This window comes from Hipposideros armiger, unplaced genomic scaffold (assembly GCF_001890085.2).
Source record: "Hipposideros armiger isolate ML-2016 unplaced genomic scaffold, ASM189008v1 scaffold_300, whole genome shotgun sequence".
In the NCBI taxonomy this organism is placed as follows: domain Eukaryota; kingdom Metazoa; phylum Chordata; class Mammalia; order Chiroptera; family Hipposideridae; genus Hipposideros; species Hipposideros armiger.
The window spans coordinates 1,341,569-1,356,473 of NW_017731650.1; the positions used below are offsets into that span (position 1 = coordinate 1,341,569).

The 14,905-nt window shown below is 38.3% G+C and overlaps 1 protein-coding gene across 2 annotated transcripts in view; it reads left to right on the top strand.

Annotated features, from left to right (window-relative positions):
• Window positions 1–14,905, top strand: part of CXADR (CXADR cell adhesion molecule) — a 29,165-nt gene that overhangs the window by 5,072 nt on the left and 9,188 nt on the right. The window contains exons 3-6 of one of the 2 annotated variants that reach the window (XM_019659531.1): window positions 6,230–6,385; window positions 7,298–7,420; window positions 7,951–8,089; window positions 9,161–9,344. In XM_019659531.1, the coding sequence (XP_019515076.1) occupies window positions 6,230–6,385; window positions 7,298–7,420; window positions 7,951–8,089; window positions 9,161–9,344 (602 nt within the window). Of the gene's footprint in view, window positions 1–6,229; window positions 6,386–7,297; window positions 7,421–7,950; window positions 8,090–9,160; window positions 11,548–14,905 lie in introns of those variants that run through there. The other variant, XM_019659530.1, reaches the window with a different exon arrangement.

The window sequence follows — 14,905 nt, forward strand, 5'->3', positions numbered from 1 at the left end:
ACACATGATGGTCATTTAAACTCTATGAGCATCATTGTTTTTCATCCATAAAGCAAGGGGATAGCCAGATGGTCACCAGCATGTCATGTAGCTCTCTCTCTAGGATAGTTAAGGAGATAAGTGTAAACCTTTTCCAAACTGTCAAAGGCTTCCAAGTTTATTATCCTTCTCTAGCTTTCATGGTCATGCACAAGCTTTCTAAACCCCTTCAAATTGAGAAATCCTGAAAGGTGATTTTTCATAAATATACTTCTTAAATCTTGTTTTGGTAGACTTGACACAAAAGCACAATGGCTACCATATAGAAAAACAACTCTCTGTCTTTTTTCTGTGACAGTAAATGCCCCTGTTTTGTAACTTAAGGTGTCAGGTTTTGGGGAACACTTAGGGACCCACTTTACATAGGAAATACTGATGGCTAGAATTGCCTACTATACCGCTGGAATTAATTAAGGCAGGTCTCCCCCACATCAACTTCTACCTCATTCCTTTTGTTTTAGAGAACTAATTAGGGGTTAAGCATGTCAGGTTCTAGATTCATTTCGAATACCACTCTTTTTTAAAGAATAAATATCAGAATAGAAGCAGGAATGCAGATTTTTGTGCACTTGTGGCAGCTTGAGGGGTTGTCTTGGTTGGAAAGGCAGTCTTCCCACTGGCAGCATCGGTGAGCAGGCACACACAGGGTCCTGGTGAAAGACACTTCATTCTAAATGGCATTCATTCACAATATTCCCTCTGCTATGAAAGCATGTGAGTCTGAACAAGGAACTAAGAAAAGGAACATGGTAACATCAGAAATTCTAGCTTTCTGTGTCTACATTCAGTAAACATGGAGTTACCTTTTTTTTTTTAATAAATGTGAAAGCAGGTAAAAGTTGAATAACTTGTCTGAACTCTTATCTCAAACCCAGGTATACCTGGGATTATAATCCTGACTGTATATCTTCTTTTAACACTGCTCTCCAGAAAGCATTGAGTTAAGATATATATGGAATTTTAACTGGTTTGTGATGTACCACAGAGTATACCAGTTTATCAGCATATCAGAATTTTTAAATGTGAAATCTCTGTTTGATGGGGACAGGCACGCTTTTGAGGGATGTGATTGCCATGTACTCATATTCCCAGAAGAGGTGTGTGTGTGTGTGTGTGTGTGTGTGTGTGTGTGTGTGTGTGTGTGTGTGTGAGAGAGAGAGAGAGAGAGAGAGAGAGAGAGAGAGAGAGAGNGAGAGAGAGAGAGAGAGAGAGAGAGAGAGAGAGAGAGAGATTGATTCTGTAGGACTGGTTCTAGGTTGAATTCGCATTTCCACTGAAGGGATCATTACAGAACAAGAAGGAAGCCAGGTTGGACAATAGTGTTGCACATAATAGTATGGCCAAGCACACTGATAGCAGCAGCCATGGCTGTTGGGCAGGGAGAACAGCCCTTTTACATTTCAGCATCACAACCCCAACATTGAAATCCTCGGAATGGGTCAGTGGGAAGCACTGATACAGGAACATCTTTCGTTAAGTGTTTTGGGGATCATCATGGCCAAGCAAACTCTGAATTCAAACCAGGGAGAGAGAGAGGATTTAAATAAAGGGTAAGAGGAGAAAGTAGGAAGTTATTAGCGAACGGAAGTTGGGTGACTAATACTCAGATCCTCGAGGCTGTCTCAGAGCCAGAGAAAAATGTCTTGTAGCTATCTTCCATGTTTTCAGATGAGTCACGCTGTGGGAGAAACTACCAGAATTTTTTCTCCTGAAAGTGAGAGCTGGACAGAACTTGTCTGTTAGCTTTTCCTGAAAATTCTGCTTGCACAATCTGGAGGAAACAGAAAATGCCCTCTAGAGCCAAGACTGAGTGGCAGTCCAGTGGAGCTCTCGCTTGGTTCACCGTTATAGGCTCTGCTAAACCTTGGTTCATTTGTGGGAAATCGGGAGGAGATGCCACCATGCTGCTCGCAGAGTAACGAGAGCACATTCATCGAGCCCTGTACGCTGTGTGGACACCAACTGGGATGACTGTTACTTGCCTGGGTGTGAGGGGTGACATGTTACTATAAAGTGTTGCACCAAATGTGCGTGTGGACGCGTCTTGATAAAGAAGCTGAAAGGGGGTGATGATAACAAAGGGAATTAGCAGGTTAACATGGTGGCCACATATCATCAGAACCTTTCCCCACAAGTCCGAAAGGGCCTATTATAGAGACCTTTTGGTACACAGGTGGGTTGTTTTGAAGAGGAGAGCACACACAGTTAACAGTTTCTGGGACATACATGGTGCACTCAAAGTGCCGCCAGAACACGGTGGCCACAGCATGTGTGGTGGCTCAGGCAGCACTGGGATTTGCAAGCCACTGGTACAGGGCAGGGCTTTCTTTTTTCACTTTTTATTCTGAAATAATTTTAGTTTTATAGAAAAGTTACTAGAGAGTCCCTGAGAGTGTACCCATCATCGAATTTCTCCTAATATGTATTAACATGGTACAAAATTATAATCCAGTTATCAAAACAAAAAAACTAATGTTGGGATAATACTATTAACTAAACTAGTTAATAGTTTTTTTGTTTGTTTTTATTTTACTCAAACATGGTTTTATTATTACATAATGAATAGTCCAGATATGCTTTGAATTTTTCAATTGATCTTTCTGTATTATTTGCCATTCCCAAAGTTTAAGTAATTAAACATTTAAATTGTTAATTCAAAATTATGGATTTTATTTTTTTATTAAATTATTTATTATGAAATACACATTTTTTAGAATTAGTTTCAGCTGTACAACAAAGTGCAATAGATATACTTTTTACTCCTCGAAGTGACACCCCCCCTCCCCCATAGTTAATAGTTTTTGAATTTCAGTTTCCTACCAGTGTCCTCCTGTGCTCGGATCAAGTCTAAAATCCACGTTGCATTTACATCTCCTTAGTTCCCGCCACTCATGTCAGGGGTGCACAATGTCCTGTTTCATTGTTAATCATGATCACTTAAGTTTTATCTGATGGGTTTCTCCACTGTGAACTTACAATGCCTCCTTTCGTAATTAAAAAAGTATCTTGGAGGGCTGGCCAAGTGGCTCAGTTGGTTAGGAGCTCGCTCAAGAGTGTGAGCTCTGAGCAACAGTGGTTCGAGTCCCAGCCCAAGCTGAGCTGCCAACAGGTGGCAGGATGGCTTAGCTAAAAAAATAAAAATAAAAAAGTATCTCAGGGAGCCACTTTGAGACTATGCAGATATCTTGTTTCTCCTCAAACTTTGCCTATTGATTTTTAGCACCTATGCTGTATGGATTTTGCCTGGAATAAGGGTATTTTGAACCAAGCAAATTTAGCATTCCTGGATGGATGACATGATAAACGTTATGGCGTCCCATATGGGGATATAGAGTGTTTCCTATAGACTGAGGTAGGCCACTAGCATGGAGGGATGATAATGCAATACATACTGGGGATACCAAAAAAATATATACAAATGACTTATATTCATCTTTTGTTATCGGTAAATAGAGTATTACAATTTTAATACAGTTTTTTCCTTTCTTAAAATGTGTAAACATTTTTTGGCACCTTCTGTATATGGAGCACATCCTTACTGAATTGGTGGGTCACTGGCCAGGTACATATACATTATAGTCATGTACCCTTACCTGAAAAGAACTGCTTAGCTGTGCTAATGACCATGGAGGCAGATGTTCTGAGGACAATGGCTAGGTCTTTTGGAACCCTAGACCAAAGAGACATTAGGGGATAAAACTTCATCTATGTCCCTTTGTGGTTTTATCTTTCTTTTGATCCACCCAGCCAAGTGCCATGGAGGAAGAGTTCATCTTCACTGTGGTATGGTGGTTGGGGTTAGCATGTAGAAAGAAGACTTGTACTTTCTCAGTGGAAAGCAGATGGCCTCTCCAAGGTGACACTCCAAAACCAGTGTTGGTAAAATACTGTTCTGTTGTGGGTGGAGTGTGTTGAGACCCAAACTCAGTGGGTCTCAAACCCTGAATCTCCTGAGCAGCTGCTTTCAGTTAACTGCTCATTCGTTGGAAACGTTTGGTGTATGGGAAAGGGTCATTTTCAGTAGAAAAGACGAGGGTTGGAGTTAGAATGCTGTATTACCCAGTAGATGTTTGATGTACAAAGCATTGCTTTCATATCTCACTGCTAGTTTATGGAATAAAGGATTTATTGGTTGCTTGAAGAAATGGAGAACAAGGCTCATTTTGTTGAAGACTCACAGGATGAAATAATTTGCAAAATGGATTTAAACATCCAGTTGATGTAGTCTTCAGGGTAATTGATCAATCTGACAAAGAAACGAAGTTGCTTAGGAAAGCAATGCAGTTACATGCATCTGTTGATCCTTAGGAAAAAGTACAAGGAGTAACAGATGAAGGGGAGAAATATCAAATTTAAGAATTACCAAGAAGTGTGTGAAGAAGTGAGATCACGACTGAATACCTTGGTTAAAGATGTTCCACCGGATATGATAGATCCTTCTGGCATATTCGGAAAAGTTTGACAGTTTGTTTTAAAGTTAAACATACATGTACCATAGATGACCCAGCAGTTAACTGAGAAAAAAGAAACTATGCCAGTATTAACGCGAATGTTCATAATACTGTAAAACTGTCAAACCAACTCACATTTATTGTTGTGAAAGAATAAAAGCCCATCCGGGACTGAAAGAATGAAAACCAGGTCAGACTAAAGAAGAAAGCAGGCCTGCCATTTATCAGGCTAGGAGGACAGACACATACAGCCAACAGCAGAGTTTGTAGGGAACACGGTTTCTCCCGAGGTCGTGGGGCAGCCGTAAACTATAGGCAACTGCTGTCTCCCCAGCGCCACCTGCAAGACCCACTTTGCACTACGCGTCCGTTACTGGGGGTACTCAGTTGCTAATTGGCCTTTGTTGCCAGTTGGATCCCAGCTTCAACTAATTCTGCCTTAGAAACAGTGTCAGACTCAGAACCCATCTCGGCCTCTTTGAGACTCCTAGACGCCTTCAGAATCCCTGTCTCTCGTCCAGCGACGTTTCCCACCTCCTTACACTGCTCAGTCTGATGTGGACAGGCTGCGCGCCTGCTCCTGGGCAATTTAGCTAATTAGGCTTTAACAGTAGCCCCACAACTGGAATCAGTGTTCATCGATAGATGAACGGATAAGCAAATTGATGTTATATTTCATCCATGGGACACAACTCAGCAATCAAAGAATGGACTTTTTAATATAGAACAACGTGAGTCAATTTCAAATGCCTTACAATGAATAAAAGCAAGACAAACGTACGTACTGTAAAAAACAGGACATACTGCATTATTCCACTTAGATGACTAGAAGAAGCAGCGCTAACCTACAGTAATAAAGTCTGGTCAGCGGCTCCTGGGGCCGGGGCTGTAGAGTGAGATCAATTGCAACCAGCACGGGAACTTGCTTGGGAGGAGGTTGGAATGGTGCTTAACGGGGCGGGGAGTGGGGCGTGTACACTGCATACATACATCTGTTGGCCATGATCTACCACACTGTTAGAATGTGTTAATTTTATTGTATGTATACTATGCCTTAATCAAGTTCAACAAAAGAGTATAAATGCCAAGGTGTTAATCCAGTGTTGGGGTGAATTGCAGAGTAGGTTAGCAGCCACTCTGAACAGTTACCCAGAGAGGCCTGGAGTGTAGCCTCAGATTTATTCCCTTTGTATAACACTGCTCTCGGGTTCATGTATATGTGGCATACTGATTGGTCCTTCCTGTACTAAGTGAGTTGCCCCAGTTATCAGCATTATTTATTATATACCCCCTGACTAGCACGGTAACAGCTGTCAGAGGGATGTGACATCGCGCGCGCACACACACACACACACCCACACACACCCCCAGAGGTCTGCGTGTCCAGCAGAGTAGAGGAATGGGTTAGGAACGGAGGGGGAAGCTTCCTCGAGTCTGAAAGGGTGCAGCCCCCTTCATGCTTGCTGTTTTCAGGGGGTGCCCCATGGAACAGGGGCACAGAGCTGTGCCTGGGGTGTTGCCAGACCTCCCTGTGCAGTGGCTGCTTGCCTGTTTTGTGTTGGACAAAACTGAGAAAACTGGCAATGACGACCTGTTGTAGTCTTTCAGTCTTGTCAGCTTGGAACCCAGGATCACGTGATGCGTCCGTGGTTGGTTGTGCAGCATGCTTTGTGTTCAGGTAATCGTAAATGTAAATTCCATTCTTTTGTATAAAGTTTTAATTTCTTTTCTTTTCTCAGTTAAGCCTTCGGGTACACGATGTTACATTGATGGATCAGAAGAAATTGGAAATGACTTCAAACTAAAATGTGAACCAAAAGAAGGTTCACTTCCCTTACAATATGAATGGCAAAAATTGTCCAACTCACAGAAACTGCCCACAATGTTGATAGCAGGTACCATTGACTCTACTTGTACATGTGTCATTGATTTGGGCCTAAATCTAGTAAGGTTCTGTGTGTGTGTGTGTGTGTGTGTGTGTGTGTGTGTGTGTGTGTGTATGAATAAATCCCCAGATACCTTCCCTATTCTACACAGGACGATCAGGATTCCCTGGGAATTGTTCTGTGTTTTATAATGACAGCTTAGCGTCATGTAGTATAGAGATATTTTTATAACAGTTTCACCATTTTGGATATTATAATTGGTTTCTTTGGTATATATTTTTAATTGATGGTAATAATAATGGAAAATGTTCATGATCATAAATTAGTGGCTAAGTTATAACAAGAATTGGATCTTGAGAGTTTTGTCCAGATTCATGTTGAAGATAGGGTCATTTACCCATGGTGTGTCTATGAAAACTAAACAAACCTGAAAAACACCTGTGTGGCACTAAATAGAAAGTTACAAATTGGTTAAATCTATTCGTGGTTATAATTGACCTGTATTCAAACTGGTTGGTCATAAGTAGGATTTCTCTCCACCTCTGTTTCTTTTTTTTTTTTTTCAAACTAAGAGGCAAACTACATGACCCCTTCTGAATTGATTTTGTATGTTTGTCCATCTGTGGGGGATGAAATAGGTTTTGCAAATCTCCTTGCTGCACCCAAGTGCCTTTGTGGCATGGGATTTTTTTTTATAATCAGTATAGCTCTGCTTCAGCTGAGACTGTCTGTGCTCAGTAGGCGGTGGTTATGTTCACCTTGACAGACGTGTGTGTCTCCCTGGCAGCTTGTTCTGCACCCAGCTTCAGCCTGTCTCACTTTGGCCTGGATTGTCAAACTTAGTAGGGTTTGCCTTTACCAAGATGCAGCAATACAGTCATGTAAAAATGGGTTTTGCTGTCTCCTGCCTTCCTTTCATAGAAATGACTTCACCTGTTATATCCGTTAAAAATGCCACTACTGAGTACTCGGGGACATACAGCTGTACAGTCACCAACAGAGTGGGCTCTGATCAGTGCCTATTACGCCTGGATGTTGTTCCTCGTGAGTATCTTTCTTCTGCCTGTTGCAATAATGTTTGCTTCCCTTTGGTTCAGTTAGCAAGTGTGTATTGAGGGCAAGTGGGTGCTAACTTGGAGCAAAGCACTCTGTGGTTTAGTTATTAGTTTTCCTAAAGTCGTGGAATGGAAAAATTACATTTTATTAATAAAACCTTCATTGTAGCAACATTAAGAAGTAGCGACATTAAGAAGATAAGTTGTCAACTCAACTATTACACCATATTTAGCCATTATAAATACAAGCTATTTAGAATATCCTTACATGCCAACCAAGATAGCTGGGAATATTAAAATCTTTTAATCTGGTTTTATCACTTTTATGCTTGAAATAGATTATGCAGTTCAGATGAAACTTCTTTTAGTGGGATTTTCTCCCAGACCAAAAAAAGCTAATTTGTCATGTAAAGTTAATACATGCAAGGAAATTATTCTGTCAGTGTGTATCCTTACCTTCAGTATGACTTGATATGGTTTTTTACTATTCATTATTTTCTTATAAACATCTTATTCTAGCTTCAAATAGAGCCGGCACAATTGCAGGAGCTATTATCGGAACTTTGCTTGCTCTAGTGTTGATTGGTCTGATCATCTTTTGCTGTCATAAAAAGCGCAGAGAAGAGAAATACGAAAAGGAAGTTCATCATGATATCAGGTAATTGTGACACAAGAATTGACTGATGAATACTAAGTTTATGTCTCTAATGCCTTAGTTCTCAATCATCCAAAGCATTTACCCCTGTGAGAATTAGGTAAAAGCTGTAGCTCTTCCCCGCAACACATTTGAAAGCTTTTACTATTCAATTTCAAGTGTGCAGATCCATCCAACCTCCATCGTTCCTGCCTCTTGACCCTGTCTAATTTTGGACCCTATTTTAAGAAGCACTGCAAAATGACTTATCTCAGGACTGTCTGCCTTCTCCCAGGATAGTGCAGGCATGCAGTTTTCAAAAACATGGACCAGAAGTTGAGGTTTTAAAAAAAAAGACCTGAGCGTATCAAGTGACACAGGTAGTTTATAGAACTCTTGGTAATGTGATTTTATTTTTTTAGAATATTCTAAACCAATAGATCTTAACTAAAAGTGCAGATTGGATTATAAAATTTTAAAAAATAGCAGATGACTTAAATAACACCAGGAAATTTACATTTGGTAGATATGGTGGGGTCTGGGCACTTGTATTTTTGAAATGCACCAGAGGTAATCCAGATACATATTCTTTGTCAGCCCTTGGTATGAACATTCTTATTCCTAGTTTTTGCAGACTTGAATCTGCTAAGTTTTCAGCTAAGATCTTAGATAAGTAACTTTTATAACAAAAAGGATTTCTTTTTTTTGGTAGAAAAATATCTGTAGGTATTAGTGCTTTATCAACTATAAAGCATTACATGACTAATTAGATTATCTTGACTAGTGATACTAGAACATGAAGCTATTTGTTTCAACTAATAGTTGGAACTAATGTTCCAACATTATAGAATCATAAATTTTTGGAAAAAACACATTTCATTATGTGTGACGATACATACTCGAAATGATTTGAGACAAATACGCAGTTTCATAACATTATGCTTTATTGTGCTTGCTTTTTTGTGTGTCATACACACTTTTATATACTTAATGCTTAAGTAGAAGCTCTTCCCTCAGCCATGATTCAGAGGTTACATGATTATAAGTTTTTAGAAACTTATTCTTTGAGCTTATATTAGCATCTTTGCTTTTTAGGGAAGACGTGCCTCCTCCAAAGAGCAGGACATCCACAGCCAGAAGCTACATCGGCAGCAATCACTCGTCCCTGGGATCCATGTCCCCTTCCAACATGGAAGGATATTCCAAGACTCAGTATAACCAGGTGCCAAGTGAAGACTTTGAACGCGCTCCTCAGAGTCCGACTCTCCCACCCACTAAGGTAGCTGCCCCTAATCTCAGTAGGATGGGAGCGGTGCCCGTGATGATCCCAGCGCAGAGCAAGGATGGGTCCATAGTATAGAGAGAGCCTCCGCACTGTTCATCTGTGGGCTCCTCGTTTCTTTTCTTTTGAAATATGAAAACCTATTCTGCTCTAAATTTTTCTACCTGCCTCAAAATAGAGGTAACCAGAAACTGTAAGAACTATACTTCAAAAAAAGTTTCATTTGGTTATATTGAAATGGTATTAAAGTTACTAAAGATGAAGTCAGCATCTGAAAAAGATTTCCTGTAAGAGGCTGATTTTCTAGGTTTCTAAATATTAACACTTAAGTAACATGTAGCACTTTGAATATGAAAAATCACAGGTAAAGAAATTGGTGAACTTACATGCACACCAAGTTGATACTTGAATCATCGAAAGTGGTACTTTATAATTTCTACCAATATTTTTAGGATGCCTTTCTCAATTTATGACTCAGTACCCCAAAATTGATAAAGGATCATTTAGGGCAAAACACACTTTTATACATTTATGTTTGTTCTTGTTTTTATAGCTTCTTGGAAAACTCTAAATGTGTTTGGAATAGCTCTAATAACAGAAAACACCTCAGTGTTCTAGGAATTACTCGTTTTAGTTTCAAGTCATTCATAAACCTAAGTCTATGAAATGATTTCTTAAGTATTTAATTAATAGACTGCTACGGCAACAGGGACATACATAATAAGCTCTTTTATATGCTAAAATGAAGGAGCATTGACAGATTCTTTTAGAAAATTTGCTGTCAGCCGTATTGAGCAATGATAATAGTGGTGCAATAGCGAGGATGGATTTGGGAGATGAGTAAGCTGACTCCTGGAGGCCTGTGGGGGTCTTCAGCACAGCGACCAGCCATATCAGCGATGGAGTATTTTGCAGTTCCCGCCCAACTAGATGCTGGCTCTCCACGTTAGGTCATATTTTTTTCTACTAAGAAAAAATTATAACGCATTTATTATTTGACAGATACTGACTGAAATTCCCTAATTATTGGTTCTAAATTAAAGTTTTATTCTCTGGTTCAGTGTTGTTTTTTGATGGTGTTGCATGTTAAATGTTCTAGAAACATGTAATCCTAAATTTGCCTTCTTGAATGCAGTTACTGGAGGATGTTTTCTTCATAAACTCAATGAGGAAATAACATGTTAAGCTAGTTAAGTGTCCTCCATTTTGTATTTCAGACTCGGGAGGATGCACAGTTGCTATTGTATGGCCAACGTGTCTTTGTGTAGTTGCAGAAAATCAAGTTGAGCTTTGAAAAATTTGAGTCTTAGTTTTGTGAAAGTGATTTATTCTTTAAAAAAAAAAAAAGGAAAAATTAAAGGAATACTCCTAACTGCCAAATGTGTTAAATACTTGTGGTAGAAGAAAGTGAATTTATTGTATTTCCCTGAAGATTGTGAGGGAGTGTGGATATAGTAGAATGAGCCAACAGTTTCTTTATAGTAAATAAGATCTGCAATAAATTATTTCACTAGCTCTAAAACCTTTTCCCTAGATTTTAGTAGGGAGTTGGTTTCTGCTAATCTCTTTGGGTGCTGTGGTGGTACATGCTACATTATATTATAAATTAATGTTGGCATGAATTTATGATTAGGAAGAGCATTGTGTACACTTTTTACTGGTAAATTTAAGCTGAATGTGTAATGGGTTAGTGTATAGTTTTACATATTTGGAAGCATTTTTTTAAAATAGGTTTTTACCTTCCATAATATTGCTTTTATATTTGTGTTAACATTTTCATCTGTGCCTTTTGGGTAATTTAATTTTTATTATGAATTTCTGGTGCCTATGAGCTAGCTATCACCTGGAAGGTGCTTAGAGGTGAAGGTACTGTTCATAAAACGCATCACTGTGACACCTTTCTATCATCATACTTTCAGTCTTGCCTCCTCTTTTCTGTTCTTTGTGGATGTTCACTGATTGCGTTATTCATAAAGATTTCAAAACTTCAGCATCCCCAACACTCTTTGACTGTGTTTCTGATTTTATAACAGTAACTATTTTTGAATACCAGATGTCTGGTCTGTTTTATATGAATAAAACTTATATTATTATAAGAATAAATAACAGCACCAACTTTAATAAAATGTTTGGTCCTTTCTATTTCCCATTTTCATGGAATGAAAATTATGCGATCTAAGTGGAAATTACTGCAAAAAAATGGACACATGGAAGGCTTTCCTTCCCAGAGACTTCACAGTTAGTCTAGAATGTAACTCTGAGTAAGCAGCATCTCATCCAGAAGGTCTTTCAGTTCAGGTCCCTCCCACCTACCACCTGACAAGCGGGCTTATCAAAAATCAGCCGTGTAACCAGAAGAGATCTATTGGGCGTGATGAAGTTTACTGTACAGAATTCAGTTTTAGGCTGTTTCCAGCTACTCTTATTGTAAATTTCAGTTAATTCAAAAGTTAGTACTGATAACTTCCTAAACAATTCCCACTCATAATTTCAATGGAACCAGAGATCAAATATTTGTTCAAGAATTACTATTGGGAATATCAAATAATTCAACAAAAAATTGTTACTCAAGCATTTCCATTAGAGCTAAACAATATCAGTCCAGGACAACACTGCATCTTCAAGGAAGAACCATTTGATTCCACTGTATACCTGAGAGAGGCGACACCATCTTTTTGAGTTACATAGGATACCTTGAAAGGAAGTGATACCGTAGAGGATGCAGTTATGTGCTTTGAATAATGCAGTTTACAGGTGCTGTTTTTATTGGCAGTCTTACTGATATATCCCTGTTAGAAGCCCTCCTCCCCCAAAAAAAAAAATTTTCTTTGAAATCTTATTGCTCCAGGGAAATAATTTACTTTAAATTTGACCTATCTGCAATGGAGTCATTACAATGGAGAAACACAGCCTGAGTGTGTTTTAGGGGAAGTTAAATCAAGAAACACAATTAAGATTATCGGTATGAATTAATACCTGATTTTATTAAAAAGATAATTTTCAATATTGAGTTCCAGAAAATTAAAGCAAGTGAAGGGGCAAGTAAACATTTTGGTTACATATAAAAAGAACTCACTGCATGAAATTGTATATCAAATTCTGTAATGTATGGCTTCTTAAAATAGCCATTCTTTTTGTGTGCGTGCAGCATGTAACTTTGAAATTATGTGAATGTTTAAAATTTTTTTCTAATCTCTTCATCTCCACAGTGTTTAGGGCTTTCAGATGCATAATTCCAGTGTGAACAGAAAAGGTCCATATTATGTAGTTAATGCTTTGATGTGTCATATAAGGAGTAGTTTGTAGAAAACATTGGCACCATTTTAACTTTTTAGTGGCTTGTGACAATATATAATGTACATATACCTTTATAATATTCCTGTGTTTAGTATAAATATTCTGGGCAAGTTTTAATATTTCAAATGCCTTTGGATAGTCTTGCAATAAAGGCAACATGTTCTGTAGTTGGGTTTTTTACTCATGTGCCTATTTTGACACTAAAATACGGTCCATAACTGAGCACATATTCTACTTATGTTACAGAAACAGGGAAGAATAATAAATTTGTGAATTGCAGTTCTGCTTATCTTATAGTAACACCAGCAAATATTTTATCTTATGGATAGTAACACCAGCAAATATTTTATCTTATGGATAGTAACACCAGCAAATATTTGCTGCATCTGGCTTCTTACTATTAAAATCAAGTTTACAGGGCCGGCCGAGTGGCTCAGTTAGTTAAGAGCTCGCTCAAGAGCTGTGAGCTCTGAGCAACAGTGATTCGAGTCCCAGCCTGAGCTGAGCTGCTGCTGAGCTGCCAACAGGTGGCAGAATGGCTCAGCTAAAAAAAGAAGAAAAAAAATCAAGTTTACAAAAGACTGTATCTTGTAATTTAAGAGTGTGGCGAATATTAATTGGGTTTGGTTTTGGTCGTGAACAAACACAAAGTTTCAATCAAGGAAGAACTTTGTGTTTTCTGCTAATTTAAATGACACAAGTGTTAAGAGAACCACAATTCACTGATTCACTTATTCTCATCTGTAACTGTGAACTTTTGTAATAAATACACTTGTACTACTGAGAAAAAATATTTTGACACTTCACATATGCAAGTAGAGAATTGATAGTGTCTGTTTCAAAAATGGTTTTTATCTTTAAAATTTCTGGTTTAAATATCCAATGGTGCAGATTTTGAAATTAACAAAATTTGGTTAAGAAAACAAGAACTTGCTCTAGTTTTGTGACGTTGTGTACTTTTAAAATAAAATCAAGAAAGTAGTTTTCTGCCTCATGGTGTGGCTTCATTGTGCCTTTTTAAACATGTCTATAAAGCTTCAGTGTGCTGTTCCTCCCTGCTTTTCTGAGTGAAAGTTTCCTCCACCCACCTGCATACTTTATTAAACAGAATAAAGATAAGAACAGTCACACATGAGTGAAAACATGTCAAACATACATATATATTTCCCCACTCCTGTGCATTTATATGATAGTATATATTTGAAGTTGAAAACCTCCAAAGTTCTGTGATCATTTCACAGTTTTACAACATAAACTTTTTCAGCTGCGTTAAAAATGCATGCATATATGTATTAAATACATACACGTCTGGTTATGGTTTAAAGCTGTTTTCATTGACTCTAAACATTGATTACAGAAAAAAACCCAGGATTGGGTAGTAATGCTTCCATAAGAAGACATTTTGAGGAATATTTTGTTTATACTATAGTTTCTCAGCCTTGGCAATTCTAGCATTTTGGGCTGGATTCAAATTCTTTGTTGTGGGGGACTGTCCTGTGCATTGTAGGTTCTTTAGTAGCATCCCTGGCGTCTACCTACTACGTGCCAGTGGCAGTCATCTCTCCTCCCCCAGATGTGGCAACCAGATGTGTCCAAACATTGTCAAATGTCCAGTGTGTGTGTTGGGGGTGGGGGGGGGGGCAAAAATGCCCCCAGCTGAGAACTGGTTTATACTACTGTGAATGTTTTTACTCGGAGGTTAAAAGGAGAAAAGCATAGGCCTTAGAGTCAGACATGTTTGAACCCCACACTTAGCTTCAGTTCTCTAGTGCTTAAATAAATGGGGATGAAAATACCTGCATCATCATGGGGATGCTGGAAGGTTTTAAAGAAATAGAATTGATATAAGGAAGTCTCTGCATTTGTCCCTGGTAGCTGGGATGCTGATAATCATACACAGACTTTTCAAAGAACCAAGATTACAATAAAATATACTAAGTGAAACAGTATAATTTAATGCCTTTAATTTAGACTATGTTTTAATCTTGCAGCTCTAAAGGCCAGATCATATTTTTGGTTAATTACATACCACATGACAAAACTGATGAAATTGAAAGAAAACTGAATATAAAATAATTTGTTACTAAATAAAAGTTTTAGTTTTAAATCTAAGGCATAATCAAATGTAATTTCTAAATGCAATGAAAGGAAACCGTGAAAAGATCAGGAAGGCAGTTCTAGGAACTTCAGTTTTTCTTGCTGGTATTTCTGAAGAATAAATCAAATGTGATTGGTTGTTTTGTAATTAAGTGATTTTTCTA